The 20,247-nt window shown below is 40.8% G+C and overlaps 2 protein-coding genes across 3 annotated transcripts; one reads left to right on the top strand and one right to left on the bottom strand.

Moving 5' to 3' along the window:
* Positions 1 to 137: 137 nt before the first annotated feature.
* Positions 138 to 14,403, bottom strand: LOC145901538 (kazrin-like). 2 transcript variants are annotated; one of them, XM_082989265.1, is made up of 17 exons: positions 14,268 to 14,403; positions 8,038 to 8,231; positions 7,367 to 7,535; positions 7,120 to 7,254; positions 6,742 to 6,878; positions 6,446 to 6,616; positions 6,176 to 6,275; positions 5,526 to 5,786; positions 4,080 to 4,142; positions 3,053 to 3,155; positions 2,542 to 2,635; positions 2,107 to 2,225; positions 1,625 to 1,862; positions 1,439 to 1,541; positions 1,147 to 1,312; positions 964 to 1,069; positions 138 to 813 (listed from the first exon to the last, which is right to left on the bottom strand). In XM_082989265.1, the coding sequence occupies exons 1-17, from the start codon at positions 14,326 to 14,328 to the stop codon at positions 751 to 753; spliced, it is 2,283 nt and encodes a 760-aa protein (XP_082845391.1). In that variant the 5' UTR covers positions 14,329 to 14,403; the 3' UTR covers positions 138 to 750. The 2 variants fall into 2 exon arrangements, with proteins under 2 accessions (XP_082845391.1, XP_082845390.1); XM_082989264.1 differs by lacking the exon at positions 14,268 to 14,403 and adding an exon at positions 10,571 to 10,884.
* Positions 14,404 to 15,232: 829 nt separating this feature from the next.
* On the top strand, positions 15,233 to 16,788 carry LOC145903560 (uncharacterized). Its single transcript, XM_082991653.1, has 4 exons — positions 15,233 to 15,372; positions 15,486 to 15,760; positions 15,865 to 16,105; positions 16,278 to 16,788. Exons 1-4 carry the CDS (start codon positions 15,294 to 15,296, stop codon positions 16,430 to 16,432), a joined length of 750 nt encoding a protein of 249 aa, XP_082847779.1. The 5' UTR covers positions 15,233 to 15,293; the 3' UTR covers positions 16,433 to 16,788.
* Positions 16,789 to 20,247: the final 3,459 nt, after the last annotated feature.

Here is a 20,247-nt window from a genome sequence, read left to right as displayed (position 1 = left end):
CTTGTTCTTGAATAAATACCCAGTAGTAATTTTTCTTTTGCATTGTCAAAATAGATTAGGAAAACCCAATGCCCTCGCATTTTTTAAATTCTGATACAAGCTCTCACGTGTTTTCAGCGCGACAAAAAAACAGCACATATTTTACAACTCATTTAATTCGAACAGCTGTTCTGATCACATTTAATCGCCAAAACACAGTGAAACGACTTAAAAACGTAGGAAACAACATCGTAGCAGTCACCATAATTAGAAGCACTACGGGCGGGAAAACAAGCGTGTAGGTAACGACATGGCCACTCTTTCATGGCTACTCTTTCATGGCTAAATGCCTACGGTGTCATGGTCAACAACAAGATGGCAGCGACAATGCGCGAACATGGAATATTTGTAATGGCCTTTAATCAAAGTGGGAATGTGATTAAAAATTTATCTGACGGCGCTATTTTGAAGTAAAAAAAAAAAACGACTCTGCCGTTCTGTGAAAGAAAGCTGCAGCAAAATACGAAATGACATGAAGGAAATATTCACAAAACTCAAACGATAAAAGATGTTGCACACAATTACTCGCAAGTGGCCGCATAATCTTCACCTCATACAATTGTAACATCTGAGCGTCGAATGCACCTTGAAATTAAGCAAGTGGAAATTGGGATCGATCCTTCATGTTTCCTCAGTACGGTTGTCAAAGCAATCACCAATTCCAACCAAGCAAGGCGATAATTAAAACGAACGATTGGTAAAATTAACGTTTTACTTTCCGTTCAATTGAGTGTCCTTTGAATGCTGTCGCCCAAGACTTCTGCTTATTGAAGACTGAAAAACAACACAAACTTTTTTTAATAAACAATGACAATCATATAACGCACTGAAATAGGTAACGGACAATCGCAATCAACAGGTATTACAATAGGTATTATTGTGGTTAAGTTAAATACAGTACCAAATGAATTCGAACCAACTTACGCGAATACTGCGCTTGCTCTTCTGCTGGTTGGTGGAACGAACAAAATGCGAAGATTTTTTTGAGGGTTCGTCGCCACAGCAACTTATTTCATCGTCCAATGACTCCCTGGGAAATATTTGCGATCGGTCAACAATTTATTTCCAATTAGTGACAGAAAGCAGAGAAGTGACATTGACACGAACCTAGCTGGAATTACGACAGTGTCGAACTCAGAAGCGAGATGTCTTCGCACAGTGGCTTTGTTGACGGGAATTCCCAACGCGCTTGCCATATCGTCAGCAGTGAAATTTGGATCCAGAACGATAAAAGCCCCGTGCACACCCGAATCTCGAAGGTTTAACGAATATTCTGTTTTACAGTTATCACGTTAACGTTAACAATCAGGCACAACGGTATAAATAAGGTTTTGTGTATGAAAGAAACATTTAGTGAGGAAACTAAAATCATTGGGTTTTCAGGCTTTAATAGTCCCACCTTTTAGGTCAATTGATTTTGCCCATTGGATAAGCCTACTGTTGTTCCACACCAAAAGATCAGAATCGGTCGTCAAACACATTTGCCTTCGCTCATCAAGTCTCTGTACAATTACATACAATTATTTTATGAATCCCTAATCACAGTAAATGACCGTCTGTAAAAAGACTAATAGACCTTTTGTACCTGAGCATTGAATCCTAACATTTGGAGCAGTTGAATTCCTCGCATGGCGCTTTCGACGTGACACTTTTTGCCATCCATCCCTAGGTGTCGCTCTAGATCCTTGCGGGTGAGCGAAGCCAATGTTCGGCCGTCAATCAGATGTTCACGGAAGCGTGAAGCGTACTGCGTGAGACCGACGTCCTTCAACCATTGCTCGCACACCCACCAGTGGTCGAGTTGACCGGCTGCTGACATGTTCCTGAAAAAAAAAAAAATTATGAAGAAGTTTGTATCCCGCTGAATGAATGCAGCTGTTATTAAGTTTTCCATTCACATCAAGATGTTTAAAAACTTATTTGTGAAAAAATAACCTAAATCACTTTTGCGACTAAAACACAGATTGTTGCTAAAAGAAAGAATCTCAATTAAACCAGCACGTTTAGTAGAATCTCGTTGTTAACGTAAGCACTGTTTGCCATCATTACCGCATTGCACCAACTTACGCCATCGTAACAGAAGGGTTGCGAAATTCGTCTATTGCCAGGCACAGCTTTCTGCGATGCATCGGGTTTTCTATGTTCAAGCAATTATCCAATTCACAGTCCTTCAAACCAAGCAAAACCTGTACGAGAAGACGCTGGTGTTATTGGAGTTAAATTCACCTGGCGCAACACGCAATATACTGCCAGTAAAATATTAACGATTCTTTCTTATTTGTACACGATTTTATGGATGTGATGTAATGGCGTATCAGGTTCTTGGAGAAAATTTAAAGAAACGTCCGTCTAGTGTCGAATTGTGCGTATGTTGCCACACAAGAAAAAACGTACAAAAGAAGACTATTTTACCAAGTGAAAGTGAACAGTGACATAAACAAAAATAGGATTATTATCGGAAGAAACTAAAAACCAAGCATGTCCTAGTGGATAAACCAATACCTTTCCACTCTTGATATTTTCAGCGCAACCGCGAACATATTGACTCATGTGCATCACAAGCTCCAGCCACACGAGCACAGCGTCAGCCTTCCATCTGTGCACAAACAAGGCTTGGGGTTAATTAAATCCTCTCCAGCCCTGGCCAGGCGTGAAGGCTTACGGCGACTTAACGAATGGCCGGCGAATTTGCGACACCGGAGATGAGTCGAATCGGATACAACGCCCACAGGATTGTCGGCTTTATGTTTTCATATGTGGACGCTGACGCCCGATTTGTCGCGTTTTCTTTCCAGCGAAAAGTTACCCTGCCTCTTGTAGCAACGGCTAATTTCCACATTCTACTAATATGCGTAAACTATGTCGTACTTTTATGTATGTGGACTTTTGATCTTATTACGTCCTTATTTTGTGGGCGAGTTGTGACGACAAAGTTTTGTTGAAACGTGAGTAAAAATCTTTTTTTGTTTTCTCCAAAATCAAACAATCCCAGAAACGCATTCTAAAAACTCACTTGATCATGGGCAAGTTTTGGTTGCTCTCCAAAATCTCCTTTTTCTCTTCTTCGCTGCGTTCATACAATTCCAAATGACTGGAGGCCAGGAACACGTCAGCATCTTATAAGAAGAAATAAATATAAACACTAAACCATAAAGATTTCACAGTGGGGTGCTCTCGTCCTGCGTGGGGTCATACGAGGACATCTGTTGACGGACTTCACGCTTTCGCTGACGACGACAATGTTTGTCATCATATGCGTGTGTCAGCGTTGTCTAATTAAGATGGCCAAACAAAACTGATTGTGATGTTTATTTATGCATGAACATGATGGCAATAACACCAGCTAGTATAGCAGTTAATTTAGACGGTGTATGGAATATGTTTTGCTATTTAAGAAGAGCAAGCGGATGGTTTTTGTGGACAAAGGGATTACTGAAAACGATATTTTAATTAATGTCTAAGTTCGTAATATCAGCGCCCTTACAAAACCGTTAGTTCTAACGAAGATTCAACATACATTTAATGATCATTCAAATTAGGTTGGTTTTTTCGTGAGACTTTGTCAAATTATAGCAGAATGATCCTTCACGCAGCATGAGCCATTTTCAACTTTCTATTGTTTCATTTAGTTTTCGTGAAATGAAAATAAATGCTATCAAGCACATTCTTGAAGTTCACAATACCCAAACAAGCACAGCAAAACAAAAAATCACGCAAATCACTAAGCTATACATGCAAGATTTCCTCCAAAGGACAGGATTGCATTGGTGCAATATGAAAAAGAGAAACACAACGTTTACAATTTTTGTAACAGCCGATGGGCAAATGACTTTAAAAAGCCAATTCCATGCAATTATATCACAAGTGCCCATTACTGACAACAATTATAATATTACGTCATGCTCTGCAGTGCACGTCAAGTCAAATCAAAGCATGTTTCGATTTTTTAAAGTGAAACCGGACACAACACACAAGAGCAAACTCTACCACATCACGTGATTCCATGCATGATTGCGCATGTGATTTAAACAGGAACCAACCTGATGAAAGTGAACTGACGGAAAACGAGGCGTTCCGCGGAATAAACAGCGGCGTTTCTGACCCTGGTAAATGGCAAGCGGCAAATTGTTAGCTCGTGCCTGTTTTTCGAAATATAAGCAAATTTCGTTTCAGGCTACTTCTAAAACCCGAGTAAAGAGTATTATCTTTATAAGTTAATCAAGTACGACTGGATCTTCAAAACAAATCCGCTTGGGCGTAACACAAACTATAGTCGTACAACCCGAAACCTCGCGCCATTTTTGTTTACAGGCAACATATTTGTGGAGGGCTTCATCGATTGCACCGCGGAAACACTAATTTTGGTCTCGCCTTTACTTTCTCCTGTTACCCTTCAGTTTTCCAGCCACTTTCCGCGATAATTGTGCGTGTTTTTCGAGTGGCAACGGTTGTGGTGTTCCGTAGGCGAGCTTACAAGAGTCAACATTCCTCTGCTCGGGAGGGAGTTCATAATTACGGCCTGTCCGTTTTAATTCAACGCTCCCAGACGATTATTAAGTGCCCGCACTACGAGTTTGCTTGAAACACGGGAGTCCAATGCAGTAGTTGGTTAAACTTGCTTTACTTAAATACGCTTTTGGGGCTGAAAGAAAAAAACACAAATGTATCTGCCAGGGGTCTATAGTGACCCTAATTTCTACTACATTTGCCAAAGTTTCCCCTTTCCACGTTATCCGTAAAATACAATGTTACAGTTACAACACATGATTAGGTTGGCGCCAATAGCAGAAATGCCAAATCTTGTTACTGTGTGAACGCGATATGCGAGTCGTATGTGATACTTCCATTACATGCTAAAGGGTCCAATGATAGAAATTTTGAATGTTGATTGTTATGAAAAAATGTATGTGGTGAATCTTTGCTCTATTTAAAAAGAGTTAGATGCATATGATGAACCGGTCTATACTGAAAATTACTCTGCGAACGAATGGACGAGGCGGCGATCACAGATTCTTATCGACCAACGACTAACACAAACGCAATGGGGCCATTTGCACGTTATCGTAAGTAATTTCTCGTGGGAGACAATGGCCGTCCACTGCCCCGGCGATCGGCTCTTGTTCGAAGATTACATCGATTCATCACCACTTCCAGCCTACCATTAAGCGAGCGCTAATGCACTTGCCACGGTGGAAACTTGCGCGTGTTTCACGACGTTGTAATGCAAAGTGACTTGGCAGTGAGCCACGCTAGCGATCAAGGAAGTATTCTTTGCGCAAATGATTCAGCAAGCTAAGAAGCACGACTGAAGCACTTTCTTGGACTAAAGCGCCGATTTCATTCGAAAATAATACAATATCAAGCCCACCCAGCCAGAGTTACACATCGCAACATGAGCAATATGAGCAGAATCTTTTTACTAATTTTAAACACCTTTTCTAGCAAAAGCGCAATCTTCAATAAGCTTCATGCGCTTCAATACTCACTTATGTCAAGACTCTTTCGGTTTTTTCCGCGCTTAAATGCACGAGAGAGAGAACCAGAAAAATGTTGAACCAACTTCTTCTTTCTCGTGAATGAGTGACCAAGTGATCCTCCATTCGAAAGAGGGTCAACCTGGACATCCTCGCTGGAAGATGAGTGAGTTCCTCCCGGAACTTGTCCAAAACAGTGTCGCGGAGAAACAGGAGAAGGAGTTGGAATAAGGAGAGGATCCTGACTGTGGGAGGAAGTATTTGGCTCGTTTCCTGAAACCAAGAAAGTAATAATAATACTCAGCAGGACAACTAAATGTAATACTTGATATCACAAAACCTAAATAATATCGACCCCTGCAGTATGTTGGTTATTACATGACAATTCGTTTCTAATATCACTGAAGAGAAAGTCAAACCAACATAGAACTAAAATGAGGCTTGAAGGACTCACAGTGACAAATTTACCGGTGTCCCTTTTCTTCACGGGGACAAATTAAACAAACACGATTTCAACATTTCGAAACCCAACGAGTTTCCCAACATGTTTGCAGTCTGCCAATTAGCTTTGTTTGCTTTATGGTGGGGGACATAAATCTTGCTGTTCACACCAATAATAGTCGACAAACTCGATTAGCGTGCGATGATTCGACGCAACTTACCGGACAAGTTTAGGGCTTTATGATTGATGACGCTCTCCTCCACCGAAACGTGCATGGATCGGCGTTTAGAATTTTGAACTTGCGCAGCCGCTTGACGTACCTTTAAAATGTACTTTGCTCTTAAAAATTTGTAAAATATCCTTGTTTTTAACAAAATATGTGAATGTTTACATGCCACTGGGTTTTACAAGGTATTGACAATCTGTATGCGCCGCATGTTATAATACGAGTTAAATACAGTATCGCCTTGAATCGCCGTCAAAAGCTTACCACAGCTAATTCCGCTTCCAGCTCTTTAATTTTTCGTTCGTTTGCCACCAGCTCGTTTCTTTGCGAACTCACAACTTCTACTAGGTCGCCATGACGACGGGATAAGTCGTTACGTTCCCGCGACAACCGGCTCCGCTCGTCATCTCCTTCCTTCATTATGTCCTCGTTTTCCTTAAACACAAAACGTTGGTTGATGTTTGCAAAATATACCATCCATCACGAAAATGTAAACGAAGTTTAGCAACGTGAAAAACGCTTGATTTAAAAATTCAAAATGATTTATCGGGGAGATTTACTTTCATTTGCAGTTCGAACTCGCGGATAAAATCGCGTAGTTGTTCTTCTTTGTCTTCAATTGTCTTTTGCATTTCATGGATCTGGTTAAGCAGCTCGGTTTTGTCCTGCTTCAAACGCTGCCGTTCGCTCTGCAAAGCTGCCGTGCAAACGAGACAAAAGATTTTAAAAGCTCCTTTTCTATTGTGCGTGAGGCGTGGACTTATCGTGATAAAGAACTCTACCGAACCGCATTCTTGACCCCATTCTAAGGCATTCACAGCACTTAAACCACAATTTGTTTTGACCAAGTTAAGCTGGCACCATTGACCCAGTTATTTGTTAAACAGACGGTCAAATAACAAGACTCGCATCCGTGATAGGGTTGTAATCTGATTTACCTTGTACCGACTCTTTGCACCGCTTTTCGCTGTTGCTGATTTGTTGCTTTAGATTAGCAATCTCCTTCTGCAGCTGGCGATTTTGCCCGTTCAGCGATTTGTTTTCTTCCAAGATTTTGTTCATTTCCATTGTTTCTGTGTTAATTGAAGAAGAACCTTTATTATCGACAATTGGATGATCGGCCAAACTCATAATTATAACGGAGGAGATATTGTACAATTAATACAGTTGGTGACAAGGGTCTACCTTGGCAGCTAGTGCAAACATCCTTGACCATTGAAAGTTCACGTAGCTTTTGGTTGGTCATGTTCAGTTCAACGCGTAAAGTGTTGACCTCATGATTGGCAGATTGGATCGTCCCATCGATGTGCGTCGCCAGACGTTTGTTATTATCGACCATCTTTTTGAATTTTGTCTGCAAATATTTGTTTTTCATTGTTACGAGGACCTGCCAGGCCTGTCGACAAACAGAAACGGCGACGGTGCGCAATTTTAAACAGTTACCAAACACGCCATTACACAATCGTGTACACAATGATTCATCGTGTTGCGTCTTGTTCAAATCTAAAAGACGTCATTTTCACTGCACATCTATTTGTTTTTCAACATGTCTTATAATTGCACACATGGATTGTGGTTATGTGTCCCAGAGGATTAGTTGCAAGGTTCATGTTTATAGTGTTGACGTATTGCTTTGCGTTAGGGATCAAAGTATTGTACATTATATGAAATATGTAATTAAAAGCTTATTCCCAAATATATGTTATATATTTTTGACTGGAGCGGGGCTGCTTTTGTGCTCAATAGGTTGTTGCACTATTAAGGACAACTGGCCGTCTACGACATGATACGCCAACTGCTCCAACATAAACAAAGTAAAAATTGTATTTTGTTTTACTTTATATTGGTATTCTGACCTGTGCGTCCATTAAGAGCCCTCGCATCAAAGTTAAAGAAGCGTGCAATGCGTCACGTTGCTGTGGCAACAAGGCGGTGTGGTCGAGCACGTGACTGGTCAGGTCAGGTGCGTTCTTTCGGTTGGAACTGTTCAGCGAAGAACTAAATATGAACTGGAGAATTTGTTCACTCAGCGAATCCAAAGACTGCAAGGCTGCAAAAACAATCCACGAGTCAGGGGTAATATGTATAGCCACTAAGATGACTTATGTGCAGAACTGTGCCCGGTCGCATTCAACGGCTATCACTACCTGACAAACAAAATGGATAACAATATGCTTTAAGCCTGGGAAAAGCAAATAGTTTATGACTAATCTAGCACTGATGGCTACCACAACTGCTGTAGGCCAACAACAAGACAATGTGCAACCTCTGATCATATTACGCGCAGCACAGTAACTTTTTAACCAGCAAGCGCAACCAAGCACGCGGTCAACGACGGAAGGCGCCAAAATTGCGGTTTGCCAGTGAACGCGATCACAGAGGGATAAAATACTGGCGTCGACTGAACGGTAAACACGAATTTCGACAGCTATTCACGTTAACCACACGCCGACGAGGAGTCAATAATAAGACCTTTCGCAGCAAAACAAGGGAGGTTCAGTGAAGGCTGCTGTGATGAATTGTGATCAAGTGCGTTATCTTCACAGACAAATAAGACTCCAACTCTAAAGCTCGACCACCGGCATCCGGCTGTCAGTCTTTCTCGATCCGTTGGGCCCCTAACCGGCACCACACATAGCGAAAAGCAATATAACTAAAAACCGTAAACGCGGAGACTTGTGTTGTTTACACATACCCCAAACCGCAGCAACTCCACGCTATTGTGCGCCCCAAGGTCTACACAGAGGGAAAATGAGACAATAGCTGCATTGTAATAAATTCAATCACAGTCACGTACAACGAGCGCGGCGGTCGTTTTTTTACTGCGCAGGGCTTTGAATAATTAATGATAGGTCGGTGGGTGAAGTACAATCTTTCTCATACATGTTTCGAGTTTTTGTGACGATCTGTATCGATATTCTCGCGGCGGTCATCCATCGATCAGTAAAATCCTACACGGCTCCTATTGACGTGCTTGAGAAATCCCATAATCCAGACCAGCTTTCATTTTTCCGCCAGGAGCAGTTCCTGACTGGTGACGCGGACTTGGGGTAATAACAACAATGCGCGTTCATGCGAATCGAGGACGGGTGTCCGTTTTCACGCATAAACATGATCGTGAATCGAGCCGGAGCAAAAGCAACGCGGATTTACGGAGAATTTCGCTCTTTCAAGTATCCACGCCATGTCGGTTTTTGCCTGGCGATCCGACTGGCTTTGCTCTGTATAACCGCACAACAGTAACATTTACAGTTGCTGAACTTGACAAGTCTTGTCAGCTACGAATACAATATCATCCACCTGCCTTCCGAACGTTAAAAGCATAATTTCGATCGGGTTTCAATTACAGACTAATGTCTAATTTTTAGCTTCGAACATAGCTTCCATGCATTACAGGTCAATTAACGTTACACGAAAACAATTACAGGGTCGCAAAGCTCACTCCCAGTCAAACGTACAATCCAACTACGGATGTCACAAACACGTCAGCCTTTGGCATTGTTGCGACTAATTCGGTGGATTTTTCGGCACAAGCAATCAAGTAACAAGATTCGATAAACAATAACGTCTAGCTACGAATTCCCAAGACAAATTACTTAGGAGCAGAAGCGCCTGTGGACTAGCAGTTCGACGTGTGGTCGATAACACAAAATCGCTGACATTCCTTTGAAGTCGGGTCGATAGTTTAGGAACAGTAACCAAAAGATACAATTAGGTTTAGCTTGATTTTCAGCCGACAACAAGCGAATGTGACTTCTAAAACACAAACTTTGACCAGTGCGTCACACACAAATTGACCTGAACGAATCTACCATAAAACGACATTACAAAATAACCTTACCAAGTAATTTCGCCAATGAACTTGTAGTTTCCCAACAGCCAAGCGACACAAACACCTACTGTTGCACTCACACGACTTAACGAAGCAGGAACTTCATGTCAATGCGTTACTTATTAAGACGATATTAACGTGGCAACACTCATGGCTAAGCAAACAAGTCTTCTACTGCGCACCCTTATCACTTGTCTGACCGCAGCAGTTGTTTCGGCCCAGCAGCTATTGCTTGGTCTATGTTTAGGTCAGCAAAAGGACCCTATCACCTGCTACCACTTCCAACATCTACCGTCCACTGGTGAATCAGACAAACCTCTACACACAGCTCTGAAGTACTTGCCTTACGCGGGCTATGTTGTTTCAAACGTCCCGAAATGGTGTTTCGAAACCGCTTTTACACTTATTAAGTGTCAATGTAGCTCTTTTGTTAACGTTATTGAACAATAGATCAACGGTCGATGATCAGCGTCTAATTTCAGCTGATATCATGGCAGCACAAAGCTAAATGCGTAACCACAACATGTTAATAGAAATCAAATCACTTCCAACGATACCTGTTTCCACAGCTCCAAATTTACTGACATATGCCGATGTGATAGAATCTGCCGCTCCTATAGCGTGTTCGTCATGTGCGGTGGAACAATCATCTGCCTGTGGAGTCTTCTGACACGAGATGACAGTGACAGTTTCGGCAAAAGAGACACTGCGCTTCGGCGTGGAGCGGTATGTACTTTCCACCAGGCATGATGTCATTTTGTTCAATCGACAAGTACTTCAACTCGCACAGTTGGGAGATAACGACAGATTGGAGAACCTGTACTTGTGTGTTCAAGTAATCCCTATAACACTGCAGGAGACACAATGACATCGATTACACTCTCACGTGGGCGAACGTTTAAATACTTATCATTGAACTGTGAAAACATTCAACTATCGCTGCGTGAACAACAAGCTGCTGATCTGTCACTAAAACCTAACAGCGCTGACTAAACAGCAGTCTGTGTTGGCCCCAACCAGGGTATTTGACAAGAAGGATTTTCACTGCCTACAAACAAAAAAGGGCGTCGACAAACGATGTTTGTGCCTGAAGCATATTGCCAGTTCGACAATCCCCCGTCACCGCGCGTCCATGGTCGACAGGGGGCAGCGGGAAGGCAGTTCTTGTTTGCTTTCGCGCCAGACGAATTAAAACGCCTGTTCAGGCGCGTTAACACAACACGATCCACCGGGGCGATATTCTCTTCGACGTCACAATAGCTTTACCACACGCACAGACGCCAGTAAACAATTGCGACGTTGGAAAGAGTCCGCCCTGCGGGAGGCGGGAGCAAATTTTACCTGCGAACGTGACAATGACGACAGGATACAGCTAGTGAATCTAACTGGTAATAAAATGACGTAATATGAAAACGTTCAGGATTTACTCTATTTGTACAGTCGAAGAGGTAAGCTTTGTGCGTTTGTTTTAAAAGATTTCCTACATCATCATTGTAATGCCATACAAAAAACTTCGCACTGCGCAAAGTTTGTCATAGTTAAAGGGTTGAAAACATTTGGGGTATGGCAAACATCTAGCACTCCAGCAACCAACGTTTTCAACCTTTCAAAAAGATTGGGTGTATGGCAAACATCTAGCATAAACATCAAACCCCACAACCAAAATTTTGAAGACCTGTTTTGGGCGATGCCCTTATACAAAATGAACTTTACTGATGACAGAATGATTGTTTGGAAAGATCCTGTGGGTCCCCAGGATAGGTCGCTGAGAACCCTTGGTGGTCCATGCCACCTAGTTAAGAAATCCTGTAAACCCTTGTTTTGCTTTTGCTCTTTGATACTCTTCCCTTTTAAATTATCCGCATCACATCACACTTCAACCACCAGTTCAAGCAACACACCGTCTGTTCTGTCAGACACGGCGCACAGGGATTTGAGTCGTTAATTGCGCGGACTAAATTGTTAATTGGCACTTACGTTCCCTCGTTCCCAGGCAACCATTCATGGTTGCAGCGCTACTTTTCGTAACTACGGGCGCGAATTGTAAACAGTGTCACATTTTCACCGTTAACATTTAGTCAAACATGTAGAAATTGTCGCCAAACAGCTTCATATATATAACTTATTACATCGTTTTGCGTATATTAACAAGGAACAAATTTCCATATTTTTACTAAACTTATTGATGTTAACGCCTTCAAATATATTTGATAATAAATCGATAATACGAGAATAAGATGAGAACCGCTATTTTCAGATGTGTGGCACCACCCCAGTACAACAAGTCAGAAAACAGCAAATAGAACAGAAATAAAAACAATCCCCCGATTTTTGACATTAAATCGACCTTTTTTTCAACATCCCTTTGCCCTATATTTATCTAAAAACAACAACGTAAAGCCTTTGATCAGCAAAGGTCCAAACTCGATAAAACAAACCGATTTCCTCTCCACGTTTCCCGAGTAACGTCAATCCTTAACAAAGTAAAAGGGCGAAAACTTTTCATTTGCACAGAAGCGTCTTGTGATTTCCGTGATTTAAATGCGTGCACCTGCCTGCTGCCCACAGTACCATTGTTCCCTTGAGCTCGTTACGCTTGTGCTGCACAATTGCTTGCTCAGTATTTCAGTGCAAAGAGGCGTAGCGTTTAATCCGTAACGATCGGAAGTCGTTAATAAAATAATAAAATTAGGCTGTAATTAAAACCTGCTACTGTCTTCTAAAAACACTTCGAAACCAGGTTAGACATCTTCGCTAAATCAAGGCTTACAACTACGTGCTGTCCTTTCACAAACAATCTGGGTGTGCGAGGTTTCATCGTCCGAGAAACTGAAGTTCAAGCCCGCACAAGAACGGAGGCAACAACGCGATCAAGCTCTTCTGTCGTTAAACGGCCCAGTCGAGTGGCGAGCAAGGGAGTCCGTTAGTTTGTACATCTGCCTGCTCGACTCGTAGCACCCTACTCATACCATCACAGTAAGTCTGGCTAGACGAAACACCAAGTGCTGTAAGGGTTGTTCAAAATGACCCAACTCTGCAGGCCAAGTGGGCTTTTTGCTATCATACGCAAACTCACACAACGTAATGGAAACGATTAGGGAAATTGACGATCAACAAAATTTGCATGTGTGGTTTCATCTCCATCCACATGTAAGTGACGATGCACGCATTTAGATGTATACAAAATTAGACGCCACATGAAAGACAACCGCAAGTGACAGATATACTTTATGCATTGCCGAAGTTCAAGTGCCTTGAGCAAAAATGCATCAGCCCACAGTTTTGACGATTACCACCTTCAAAGCACTGTCCATCAGCTGCGGTGGCGGCAAGCATTTGTACGAAGTATTGACCAAATAAGTAAATGCAAACGCGTCGCGTTGTTCCCTGCAGCGCCCGAGGTCGCAGCAACGCACCATTCGTTTTCGCAGCGACCGTAGCAAGCCACATTCCGACAACTAGCTTAGTTTTTTTGTCGTCTATTGATCATCAATTTGTGCGATTGTTTTTCACGCACATTGGTTAGTTACGCGGTGCGTGGTATACATGACACGATTAAATTGGATATTTACGACTTGCAACTGTACACATGAGTTTATCCCGTACTATGTAAAACCAGATCCTCGTTTGCACCAACAATTGTAAGGAATAGGTGCAGCACGAGACAAAATTGGAAGCCTTACCGCTCGCTGTAGGTTATTAAAACGCTAAAAAACTGGTTCAAATATGACACGGAACATAACAGAAGTATCTAGAACGCAGCCTGTGCGTTTACTGATCAGCCGACTAGTTTAAACTCAAAACCGGTTTGTTTCCATTGTGGCCACTAATGAAAAGCTTCCCACATTCCTCAGCACTCATCGTCACAATACGTCTTGTTCACAGTAAACACACCACTGCAGACAAAACGTTGACGGCAAGACATCCTACAACAGATACATCTCAGTGCCGGTTTCCCAGCATTCACACCTTTTGCTCGACAGAAACACTAAAGGCAACACAACAAGAGTCTGTTCACCAGACTGTCGCGACCCAAAGGCTCGGTGTGCGAGATCGTAAAGTGGACAATTTGTTTTACGCCAAACATCCCCTGTCCTCACAAAAACCTTCCCCCCAAGCCTGATTTGCTTGAAAACAGAAATGCATTTGAACAAGAGCACTGTGAAGATTCTACACTGACCAAATGTAAATCATTTTACAGTACGCAGGTAACATTTTTGTAAAAATCTCTTTTATTGTAAGCAATCAACTTACCTGTGGACAGGTATTCCTTTGAGGCAGCTTTAGATTCATTGTCCGGCAAAAAGTCTTCCATTTGAAATCATGAACACAGCGCCAATAGCAAAGCGATTACTTTAGAGGTACTTCAGAGCCCTTAAATTCTTCAACTATAAACAACATCTAAGGTTACTTTGGGTACAATCAATGTTATATTACAACTCTTCTACAAAACTTAACTAATGCGATACAGTTTTAAGATTCAGTCAAAAATAATCATAGCCAACAATTCAAAGTCTAGCTTGAATAGTCGAAGTGTTTATGTCCACTTTCAATCACCATAATTACATGTTGTTTGCTGCCTGTGACACAGTAGTAGTTATGTGTGAACAAAGTATGCAACTTATGCTTCTAATGCACTTATAACAACACTGTGAACTGCCAATGCCTGCAATACAAGTAAAACCAACTCAACTAGAAGCCAGCAAACCAACAGAGCACGATGTACAAGACAGAGCCAGTAGCATAGTGTTGTCCGACCGAACAAGCGCTTATCAGACGCGGCACGTTTTTCACACCAAGAGCCACAAGACAATTGTCTCTTTTCGCGCGCTGCGTGACGTACAATTTGTTGTTCGCGTCCGCCCCCTGCTGGATGTCAATCCTTGCAGCAAGTTTCATTTTAAAAACAACTTCAAAAACATTTTTGCATGGACAAAATACAGACTTTTAAAGTTTGTAATAAGAAGCACGACGAAATGGAACAATTACAAATAAAACAATAAATTCGAGGAGAAACAGTTTATTTTCATTTTCTGTCAAAATTTGCTTCAAAAGCCTAATTTTGTGTGATCAAAATTATGTCGTCCCCATATTGTAATTAACACCATAGTTCCCCAGATGTAAAGCGATATCTTACTAAAGCCTTTGTTTTATTTTTCAAAGCTTTGTCTTGTTCGTATTAAAGCCGGATTGTGTATTGCCATCGTGTGAAATTGTAAAAGCTGTTAGGCCTTGACACTTCGAGCAAACTACAGAGATATGATGAGATAATAGATAAGAATGAATATAACTTTTGGCGATAACGCTAAAATAGTATCATCGCCCATTGGAGCGAATGAAGTTGTTTATAACTTTACAAGTAAGTAAGTTTGTCCCAAATTAACTTAAGCATGCCAAGGCGTATGTGCAGCACAGAATGTGCAGGATAATGGACTTGATTGTGTAAGTCACGAGTCGTGTATTTGCTTTCAGACAACTCCTCTGGGTCTACAACAGCGTTACAACAAGAATCTTCGTATGGTTATTCTTCAAGCACGCAAGCCAGATCATCTAAAACAGAAAAAGAAACAGATGACTACAACACTACTGGCAAAGCTTTACAGAAAAGGCCGACTGGGGATGAGGACGCCTCTGATGTTACTAGCGTAAGCACCCTGGACAGCGACGGGAGTGGTGGTTTGCCAATAGCTCAATTACCACAAGTAATGATCAGTTACAACTGGGGTTCTTACAAAATAGTTAAAAAGGTAGGAGTTGAAAAACAACTTTTGAACTGTTTTATCAACGTTTCCCTTTAAATACTTTGATTTCTGTGAGGATCCATTTCTTTCAATAGTTTATTAATTTGTAGATATATAAAGGTTTGGGAAAAGCTGGTTTCAAGGTTTGGATTGATCGAAAAAGTATGGGAGGGGAGATATACGATAGTATGGCAAATGCCGTAAATGAATCAGATGTGTTTATGCCTTGCTTGTCGAAAGCATACGAACAAAGTATAAACTGTATGAGTGAAGCAAAATATGCAGCTAAGAATAATAAGCTCATAGTTCCAATTCTGGTGGAAAATGGATATAACCCAAGTGGTGCACTCGGTAAGATTTAAAAGAAATTTGACGAAGTGAAACCGATTGTTTAACTTTCTTGAAGCATTTACATTATGCAAAGTATGACAAATCAAAAAAAACGATTGAACATTTATTATTTTTTTCTATGCATGCTAGATAAAAATATTAGAAGTTTCGAATGTTTTTTTTGTATCTTTAGATTTCATCATAGCTGGAAAATTGTATATTAATTTCTGTTCCGGAAATTTTGATGATCGAATGTCTGAACTGAAAAAACGGTTGGTGCCGAAAACATCAAGTCATAAAATTTCCCAACAAACTGTGGTCAGATCAAGCGTTTGTGTAATTTCTTAAAAACATTGCATGCCTTTTATTTATTGCAGTGTGATTTTGGTATTTTATGCGTTTTAAACGAACTGTGTTTCTCTTATGCCATCAACGTTTCTTCTCCCATACGGCGAAATAGTGATGTCTTGCGCCGGATCCGGGTACCCGGACCCGGCCGGATATTGACCAATTTTTAATGCCCGGACCCGGCCGGATAATACACTTAATTTTACCGGATAGTTGGGAAAGCATTTTTGTCCTAAAAACGGACAAACATTTTGCAAATTACTCGTTTTTGGGAACCAGTCTGTGATATTTGCCGACTTCCGATTTTTCTGTAGTTTGTTATAAAGGTTTTCGTGACGTATTTTACCAAATTAATAAAAGCCCACGTTTATTTGTTCCACTCATGATAAGCTAACCTTAACATAGCATTCTGTTTAGCAATCAAACATTTTTGCAATACCGCTAAAATACACGAATCGGTGTTAACAAACTGCCGGATCCAAATTATCCGGCCGGATTTGATAGATAAACATCCGGATCCGGCCCGGCCGGATTATTTGGAACTGGGAACATCACTACGGCGAAACTTCATAAGGGACAAACATATTCCGTGCAACACTCAAAAGCACTAAACGGAAAACAGGACACACCAACACCGCTTCTAACGTCTTGTAATGAGTCAAAACTCAAAAGGCACAACAATTACAACAAGTTGTTGTATACTATGGGAAAATCGCGCACTTTAATGTTTGTCGTTGACACATCCTATGTGTTTAACTCTATTCCCGTGAAGCCTAACAGCCAACTGACCAGGTAATGCCCCAAAAATTTATACCTTTTGTCAAACATAAATTATTGAAAGCTTGTCACCTATTCCAATGGCTTACAAAATTGGACAGTAAATTAGCCTAATTTAAGCTGAATCCGCTACTTTTTTCCGACAAGCCGAAACGAGATCCGAAAAATGTTGACCCATTGGGTTTACCGGGCCCAATGAACCACCTACTGAGCTACGCGAGCCCAGCGGTTGAACAGGATATATTGTCGTTAAGGTATATTGGTGCTCAAGCACATAACTTACCAGACAACCTTCACGAATGCGTAGGACAACGCAGAAGTGTTTTATGCTTTCGCATAATAGGGCAGGATCCGGGAGCTGTGACAAAGCCAAAGGTAAGGATATGCGCAGTGGTGCGATCCTGTCTTATCATTCGAAAGAAACTATTCCGCGTTAAGTAAATATAAATTTGCGTGGGCACCTTCTGTTCTTTGCTTCTAAACTTTTCCAATAACAAAAAAGCTGCGTTGTTCCGCATTCTTGTCAAGCATCTTGAGCTGAAGAACTAGAACAGAAAACAATGAGATTGTATTGATTTAATCAATGCCGATTAACATATCATGTGTAAGTAAACGTACATCGCAATATAAGAGTAAGTGACATATACATCAACATTTAGGTTTATTGCGTAAAGAACAAAGCAAAGACAATAGCTCAAACCTCCTCTTTTCCGTTAGCACGACTTTAGTTTTGACATGGATTCTTGGAGTTTGTGTACATCGTTGAACAACTGTACAGAGCTTGGTTATTATGCCTGGATGAAATCAACGCTCTCCAGTAGAATCGGAAACATTTATACAATAGCCTACATCCCTTTGAACTATGCAGTATAATAACAATGGAAAGAAGCCGGGGCCAGTGGATATTCAATTGTTTATTCATCAGCGACCAAGCAGTATTATTCACGTATTGAGTTTTGCAATTCACGTATTGAGTTTAAAATCACAAAAAAGCCTATTTTTACGAAACTGGAAAGCATGAAGGCTATTTTTTGTTTCTGGTAAATTCCAAAACTCAACCATATATTAAGACAGAAGTGAAAAAGGAGAATATATTCAGACAAACCTCTGTTCAATGCAGCAATCCGACAGATTAGCGTGAGTGCAAAAATGGCATTTTCTATAATGTTATTTACCATATCTTTGCTCGATAGATTTTTTTATCAAGACAGGCAAAATATTTTGGGTTCATATTGTCTAACTTGTGTATATACAATTACATCTGTGGGTACAATTACAGCTTTTTTGTGCGCATGTCGTCTGCACTCCATATTATGTAGATGCAATACGTTATTCTGCAAAGCATTCGTTTGCCATTTAAGGGTGATTGTGACAAATATAACGACAACAATTGCTTGTTTAAGTAGCGCTATCAACAGCCATATTGTTTTCTTTCAAAGTAAATTATATTTAACAATTGCTCAAATGTTGGGTTTTATTACATTTCCTGGTTACATTGGTGTTTGGCTCTTTGTCGTAATATCCACATGCAACCTTCATAGTATGATGCCGGAGTCGGAACCTTTACGGCTCATGCCATCAACAAAACGCTCAATGAGGATTTCCAAAGTACCAACAGTCGCTACCCACAAGCCAAGCGAGTATACTTATTCTACTGGCGGATGGTATTTTATCAGACCCACAGTGGGATTTTGTTTAATCGTGTGTAAAAGTACGATAATCTTCTCACAGGACATTGCAAGCGATAGATCATAACCGATATATTTATGCAAAATAGACAAATGGGAATATATTTTTTTCTTTAAAATATATCGACATAAGGTGTGTCAGTTATTTGCGATAAAATAAATCTAATTTTTAAAAATTAAAAAAAACAGGTATGTACAAGCATACAATAACTTTAAATTTAAATTTAGATTCTTGCCGGAGATCTTAGAACTTGCAAATTCCATGGAAGTAGTGATTTATGCTGTCGGCGTCGGTGGTTACAATCCGAGTGAGCTTCGCTTGATCACGGGAAATGATGGAAGAATTTTGACCTTGTCCAATTTCGACAGTTTGTCAGATACGGTTTCCCTTTTGGCGAATGTTACTTCGTGTTGATTGCCAGCGTTAACGCATGTATCATAAATATGTTTTATAAACGTAATAAAGGAAAACACTCACTTTTACGGATACCAATAATCAGGGTATTATAATTCTTATGTCGAGACTTTAACCTTATGTACACGTGTGTACAGTGGGTAAAAAAATCTTTTAAGAAACATTGTTACGGAATTATTTCGGCAGCTTTGCAATTAAGCGGTTAGATGTTTTTGGGTGGCGATGTTATCCCCCAATTAACCCTTCTACCTAATTCGGTACTTTGCACAAAACTGCCTCCCTAATTCTGATACTGCCCAGAACCCTGCAATAACGGCTCACCACAAAGCCAAAGTAACCCAGGCTGATTTAACTTATTGGACGTCGTGTTCAACTATAAAACGAATAAAAACAGTACAAAATGCCACTGGCCAAGATCTCAATAATCCACAACACCGTAAAAAAGATGCTCACTACACGACGCCCAGAAGAAGACTCGCTAGATTTAGGGAAATCCTTCGCTACACCGCAATCACCAACCAATCAGGATGCGCCTTCTCGACACGCGGCACATCCGGGGCATAAGCGGAGCGTAAAATAATAGGAGAGGGGAGACGAAAGTAATAAAATAGTGTGGTGAAAGTGAAGTGAGAGACGTTACCAGATGTATTGAATATTTCGCAAGTTCTGCCCCAAGTGTGAACGTAATCCCTTAATGCATCCCAAATTATTAACCCGTCAGCTTGATAATAAACTGTTTACTCGGAACCGTTTGCTGGTGAGGTAGGTAAAACCTTACACCATCTATCAGAAATAGGGGAGAAATCAAAATTTTAATTTACCGATGTTGCAGTAGTATGAATATATAAAAATTTAATCATAAAAGAAGCTTTTAAACCTTTTATTTTTGGGACGATCTCCTCCGACACAAATGGTATTTTACACAAATGGCAAAA

The sequence above is a fragment of the Ascidia mentula genome, chromosome 5 (genome assembly GCF_947561715.1).
Source record: "Ascidia mentula chromosome 5, kaAscMent1.1, whole genome shotgun sequence".
NCBI lineage: Eukaryota > Metazoa > Chordata > Ascidiacea > Phlebobranchia > Ascidiidae > Ascidia > Ascidia mentula.
The sequence above is the reverse complement of the archived record's forward strand: the minus strand, read 5'-3'. Positions and strand labels throughout refer to the sequence as shown.

Excerpts from the sequence above, each read along its gene's own strand:
- LOC145901538 (XM_082989264.1), bottom strand. The coding sequence starts at position 10,769 with ATGACATCATGCCTGGTGGAAAGTACATACCGCTCCACGCCGAAGCGC. Across the intron at positions 7,536-8,037 it reads GGCTCTTAATGGACGCACAG|ACAAAATTCAAAAAGATGGT; the intron begins GTCAGAATACCA and ends AAATATTTGCAG. Across the intron at positions 1,542-1,624 it reads TGTTAGGATTCAATGCTCAG|AGACTTGATGAGCGAAGGCA; the intron begins GTACAAAAGGTC and ends GTAATTGTACAG.
- LOC145903560 (XM_082991653.1), top strand. The coding sequence starts at position 15,294 with ATGAATATAACTTTTGGCGATAACGCTAAAATAGTATCATCGCCCATT. Across the intron at positions 15,373-15,485 it reads AGTTGTTTATAACTTTACAA|ACAACTCCTCTGGGTCTACA; the intron begins GTAAGTAAGTTT and ends ATTTGCTTTCAG. Across the intron at positions 16,106-16,277 it reads TAACCCAAGTGGTGCACTCG|ATTTCATCATAGCTGGAAAA; the intron begins GTAAGATTTAAA and ends TTGTATCTTTAG.